Source organism: Chiloscyllium plagiosum, chromosome 7, assembly GCF_004010195.1.
Source record: "Chiloscyllium plagiosum isolate BGI_BamShark_2017 chromosome 7, ASM401019v2, whole genome shotgun sequence".
Lineage (NCBI taxonomy): Eukaryota > Metazoa > Chordata > Chondrichthyes > Orectolobiformes > Hemiscylliidae > Chiloscyllium > Chiloscyllium plagiosum.
This window is the reverse complement of record NC_057716.1, coordinates 116,877,440-116,883,924: the sequence shown is the minus strand read 5'-3', so window position 1 is coordinate 116,883,924 and position 6,485 is coordinate 116,877,440. Positions and strand designations below refer to the sequence as shown.

Below are 6,485 nucleotides of genomic sequence, written 5' to 3'. Positions count from 1 at the left end.
GAGGGATCTGATTGAAACTTAATACTAAACAGCCTGGACAGTGTGGGGCGTTGGCAGGAGGGACCCAAGGGCACCTTAGTGTAAAGGGAAGACCTATTAGAATGGCGACAAGGAGAACATTCTTTAGTCAGAGAGGAGTGAATCTGTGGAATTCATTGCCACAGAAGAATGTGGAGGCCAGGTCATTGAGTATATTTAAAATGGAGATAGATAGGTTCTTGATTGCCAAGGGGTCAAAGGTTACAGGAAGAAAGCGGAAAAATGGGGTTGAAAAACTTATCAGCCATGATTGAATGATGGAGCAGGCTCGATGGACCGAGTGGCCTAATTTCTGCTGCTATGTCTTATGGTCTTATGGAATTTAGAAAAATGAGGGGAGGTCATCTTGAGATATTCAAGATGATAAGTATGAATAAAATAGACATGGATCTGATGCCCACTCTTGTGGGCATTCTAGGATGAGAGGTCATAGTCTTAGGATAAGGAGTGGCAAATTTAAAACAGAGTTGAGGAGAAACTACTTCTCCCAAACTTGTGAAACTGTGGAATCCACTATCCCAGGATGGATTAACAGATTTTTAACAGGTAATGGGTTAAAGGGTACTGAGAAAAAGACAGGAAAATGGGGATGAGGAACATATAAGCCATGATTGAGGGGGCGTAACGACCTAATTCTGCTCCTATATCTTATGAACTTGTATCGTAGTCATATCACTGGGCTAGCAATCCAGAACTCCAGGCTATTGCTCTGGGAGCATGGTTCAAATCCCACAGTGCAGAAATTTTAGTTCAACAAAATCTGGAGTAAAAAACTCTAACCATGTAACTACTGTCAATTAATATCAAAACTACTTTTGTTCACTAATGTCCTGTGGGAAAGGAAATCTGTCATCCTTCTCCAGTCTGGTCTGCACATGACTGTAGGTCCACAGCAATGTGGCTGATTCTTACCTGCTGTCAGGGCAGTTAGAGAAGGGCAATAAATGCTGAATGAGTCAGCGACACCCACATCCAATGATGAATGAAAAAGCTACTCATGAATTGTCTACAACAACCACAAGAAATGACATTTAGTACAGAAGTTGATTTGCTCCATCTTCCTCTCTGATCTATCACCTTCATCCCCACCTCCATCCACCTATTGCACTCTAAGCTACCTTCTCCCCAGGCCCACCCCCCTCCCATTTATCCCTCCACCCCAGAGGCTCCCTGCCTCATTCCTGATGAAGGGCTTTTGCCCAAAACGTCAATTTTCCTGCTCTTTGGATGCTGCCTGATCTGCTGTACCTTTCCAGCACCACTCTCATCTTGACTCTGATCTCCAGTATCTGCAGTCCTCACTTTCGCACAGTCTATTAGCCCCTGAGACAAATGGCTATCTGTTTCACCTGGAAGTGTGCTTTGGTACTTGGACATGGGATGGGAGGAGGTCAAGGCAGGTGTGTTGCGTTCTCTGACCTTGCATCGAAAGATGCTGCTCAAGGGTCAGTAGTTTTCAGAGTAATTGAAAAATGGACCAGAGTTTTGCAGAGAGAGCAATCCCTCCAGAAGAGTTGAAGGTTGTGTTCGATGGTGGCAAGATTGCAGAAATGCTAGAATATCATCTGCTGAACAGAGAGGCGGGTTGTGAGTATAAAAAGGACCTTTCCTTTAGTAGTGATGCGAGGAATGAGGAAGAATTGAAAGCAGAATTCCAGGAACTGGCACTGGTATGGTCAAAATGTCCTGAAGAAGGGTCACTGGACTCGAAATGTTAACTATGCTGAGTTTCTCCAGCAATTTCTGTTTTTGTTTGTAGAAAATTCGGCTTGATACTGAATGACATTTAAGGGTGAGGAGATTTATTTTCTTACGAGATGCTCCTCCCTTCCACACCTACAAATGGAACAGTTGAATGGTGGAACAAAAACAGAAATTCCTGGAAAAACGCAGCAGCAGGTCTGGCAGCATCTGTGGAGAGAAAGCAGAGATAGTGTTTTGGGCCCAGGAACTCCTCTTCAGAACTGGAATGATGAAGTTGTTTGTACTCCCAGGAAGTGATAGGGCAGACGTTTCAAACTAACTGAGGAAGCCAAGTGAGACCCGCCTCCAGCCCAGCCTTGACCGTTCTGATTGATGCTGCATGTTCCTCATTGTACAGGCATTCGAGAGTACTCTGAAATCTTGGGAAGACAAACTCCGGTATGACTCCTGCAGGCCTGCTTTTCGACCACACTTGTACCCTCAACAGTCTGTGGACCTGGCTACGGAGGAGGAGGCCACCCAGCTCCAGCTCTGTGCTCAAGCAGCTGAGGAATTAATCACAAGGTTCGTCACACTTTGCATCATGGCAGGTTCACGTAGTCTATTGCATGGTACTGAGAGACAATTTCACACAAGCCTCAAAGACCTAGTCATCCCGTGTGCGTGTGTCTCAATGGAACTTTCAAAGAAGCCACGGAACTGAAAAATGGGTAAAGTTAGATTGGCTGGGAGGACAGTGGCACCCTTACTGGAAGATACATATTAACATGCCATTTGGTGTATGGACCAATGGCACTTTCTGAGCTCATAGTACTTTGGGATGACTTTTTATATTGCATGCCTATCCTTAATAACCCACCTTCCAAAAATGAGTTCGGGACAGGCAGTTCATTCTGGCCTTGCTAATGAGGCCCCCATCCCATAAGAAAAAGCAGCCCAAAGTATTTCCAACTAATGATGCACTGGTGAAATACAGCAAGATGCTAGCCAATTTTCCTATTGCACAGGTACAATAGTGTTGTGGTTATTTTAATTAATTTGTAAGTCAGAGCCTCACGCTAATAGCTTGAGATGAGTTTTGAAATCCTGCCTAAACAGTTTGGGAGTTTGGATTCAGTTAGTTTCCTACGGATTTATTAAATTAACTGGTCTCCATAATCGCACCCATGACAACAATTATCAATTGTTGTAAAAACCCATCTAGCTCCCTAATGTCCTTAGAATATAAAACATATAACGCAGGAACAGGTCCTTCAGTCCACCATGTCTGTGGTACCATTCTAAACTAATCACATCTGCCTGCACATGGGCCATATCACTCTATTGTCTGCCTGATTGTGTGTCTGTCTGGATGTCTCTTAGATGTTACTATCGTTGCTGCTTCTACTACCTCCCTGGCACCTTATTCCAGGCACATGCCACCTTTTGTGTAAAACACTTGCCTCACATGTCTTCCTTCAACATTTCTCCCTCACCTTAAACCCACGTCCCTAGTATTTGACATTACCACCCTGTGAAAAAGCCTCTGACTATCCATTCTATCCATGCTTCTAATAATCTTGACACTGGAGCAAAAACAATCCAAGTTTCTCCGACCTCTCCATGTCGCTAATACACTCCAATATAGACAACACCCTGGTAAACTTCTTTCTCACTATCTCCAAAGCCTCCACATCCTTCCTATAGTGTGGTGACTGGAATGGCACACATTATTCCAAATGAAGTTCTTATACAATTGTAACATGACTTGCCAATTTTTATATCGGTGTCTTGACCGATGAAGGCAAGCATGTTATAAGCTTTCTTACAACTTTATTTGTTTGTGTTGCCAATTTCAGGGAATTGGACTTGAGCCCAAGATCCCTCTGTATATCAGTGCCCCTCAGGGTCCTGCATTTGATGTATTTTTTCCTCATGCAGTTGTCCTCCCAAAATCATCACCTCACTCTTGTCCGAATTAAACTCCACCCAACTTTCCAACTGATCAGTGTCCTCCTGTATCCTTTGATAACATTCCTCATTCAACAACTCAACCCAATCTTCATGTTATCTGCATACTTACTTATCATCACCTGCATTTTCATCCAAGTCACTTCGATAAATTACAAACAACAGAGGTCCCAGCACTGATCTTTGTGGAACTCTGCTGGTCACAGACTCCAGTCAGAAAAACACCTTTGACCAAGCCAGTTTTTTAAATCTAATTTGTCAATTCACCATGGATTTTATCCACCTACCATGAGGGATCTTGTCAACTGCTTTAGTAAAGTTCATGTGAGGCAACATCATGTGAGGCCCTACCCTCATCGATCATAGAACATAGAACAATACAGCACAGAACAGGCCCTTCGGCCAATTCACCATGGATTTTATCCACCTACCATGAGGGATCTTGTCAACTGCTTTAGTAAAGTTCATGTGAGGCAACATCATGTGAAGCCCTACCCTCATCGATCATCTTTGTCACTTCCTCAAAAATCTCAATCAAGTTTGTGAAATGTCCTTTAGGGATGTAAATCTGGCATCTTTACCTAATATGGCCTATATGTATATGCACACTCTCAATAACTTGGCTGTTTGGTGATGGAAAAGAGGATTCAGTATGGCAGCTTTTGTTTTTGGAATACTGGTCTTGAGTTTAACATCCCTCATCCAAAAGATGCTGAGAATAATGCAGCACCTCCTGAGTCCTGCTGAGATTATGTGCTGAAATATCTGGAGTAGGGCTGCCAACCACTTATAAGGCTGACTTTATAATGTAGGGATTCATGTTTGCAACATCTTCTCTTCCTCAATATGGAAAATTAATTCTTTTGATACATTTTGTCAGAGGAAAATAATGAAGCAGATCGAGTAAGCAATAGCAAGCATTTCTGTTCCTACTTTGCATATGTAATAAATAACTTTTATGAATGAAAAGCTGAGTAAAGTCAAAGGGATTTGACTTCTGATAGGAACACATGTACTTTTCCATCAATTCTATTGTTCCACCTGTACTACTGAGGCATTCTTTCCTTCATGACTTTCAGAATTTGCGACGCAGCCAAATCCCACAGCCTTCTGGAGCAAGAGCTGGCTCACGCTGTCAACGCGAGCTCGCATGCACTAAACAAAACCCATCCAAAGTTTCCAGAGGTAAGGAGTATGACAGAAGTAGCAGTTATGTCATGTTGGGCTCAGTAAGTGGCTGTTCTACAGAGCTGAACTCATCAACGTGAGGTGATTGCTTAATAATTTGGTAATATGCTTTATCCCTTTCTGAAACTGGATGAAGAATAGACCCACCCAATAGGTGAAATTGAATGTGAATTCGTGAATCACAAAAACTGTTAACTATTGTGGCCTAATTAACTCATTTTAGGTAAGTGATTTCTAAAGTGGCACTGCTCAGAGATAAAATAGAAAATAATTCTCTCTTTCTTTATTTCTATCTGCTTTATATCTCACTCTATTTCGCTCTCCTTCCTTCTCTCCTAATTTTGCTGACCATCTCAATGCATATACTCTTACAAGCCCTTTCCTTTCTCATCTGTCCTTTCATCATTCTTTCTTGGAGCAACATTTTACAACAAAAGACGGCTAATTTATCCTTCAAGTAAATCTTGCTGTGACTTACTTCGAGTAGCATGAACAGGATTGGAGTCAATTCTTGTGCTGGTCGACATGAATCATGAACCACTCATATGTATTATGCTGCCATCTCCTAATCAAGTGGGATATAGCTGCCAGCAAGATCATAAGAAATAGGGGCAGAAGTCAGCCTTTTTATCCCTTGAGCCTGCTCTGCAACTGAATAAGCTCATGGCCAATTTGATTGTGGTCTCAACTCCACTTTGCAGTCCGTGCACCATCCACTTCCCTGACACATAACCTTTAACTCCCTAGTTGATCTTTCTGCTTAGCCTTAAATTTGTTCAATGATCCAGCCTCCATTGCACTCTGAGCATGAGATGTCCAAAGAGTAAAGACACACTGACAGAAGAAATTTCTCCTCAGCTCATTCTTAAATGGGACTCTTCTTATTTTGAAACTGTGAACCCCTAGTTCTAGATTCCTCCATGAGGGAAAATATCCTGTCAGTATCCAGCCTTTGAAGCTCCCTCAGATTTTTGTACATTTTTATAAGATCACTCTCATTTCTTTTAAACGCAAATGAGATTAGACCCAACTTGCTCAACCTTTTCTTATAAGACTACCCTTTCATCTCAGGAATCAGCCGAGTGAATCCCCCCTGAATCACTCCCGAAGCAAGTGTATCCCTCTTCCTTTAAGAAGAATAAGGCTGTTTGCACAACTCCAGCTGCTGTCTCACTAATGCTTTGTACAGTTGTAACGATACTTTTCTTGTATTTTCCTGCAGTACACTCTGCCTGGCAAATGTTTACCCATTCATTTAAACTATTCATATTCCTTTGAAGACTCATAGCGTACAACATTGGAGCAGACCCATCTGTGAATGTCTGTGCCGACCAACAAGCACCAAAGTGCACTGCACTTGGTCCACAGCCCTATTATGCCTTAGCATTTAACATACTCATCCAAATGCTTCTTAAACATTGCAAGAGCATCTGACTCCACCACCCCCTCAGGCAGCATGCTCCATATTTCTACCACTCTCTGGGTGAAAAATATTCTCTCTAAATTACTTGGTCCTCACCTTAAACCTATGCCCACTGATCTTAGATACGTTGCTACGCGGAAGACATTCTCACAATCTACACCTCTTAACATCTCAATCTATT

At 42.4% G+C, this 6,485-nt stretch overlaps 1 protein-coding gene across 9 annotated transcripts in view; it reads left to right on the top strand.

Moving 5' to 3' along the window:
- dgkh (diacylglycerol kinase, eta) overlaps window positions 1-6,485 on the top strand; it is a 566,607-nt gene that overhangs the window by 498,974 nt on the left and 61,148 nt on the right. For all 9 annotated transcript variants that reach the window (XM_043694440.1, XM_043694442.1, XM_043694441.1 and 6 more), the window contains 2 exons: window positions 2,141-2,307; window positions 4,773-4,878. In XM_043694440.1, the coding sequence (XP_043550375.1) occupies window positions 2,141-2,307; window positions 4,773-4,878 (273 nt within the window). The remainder of the gene's footprint in view (window positions 1-2,140; window positions 2,308-4,772; window positions 4,879-6,485) is intronic.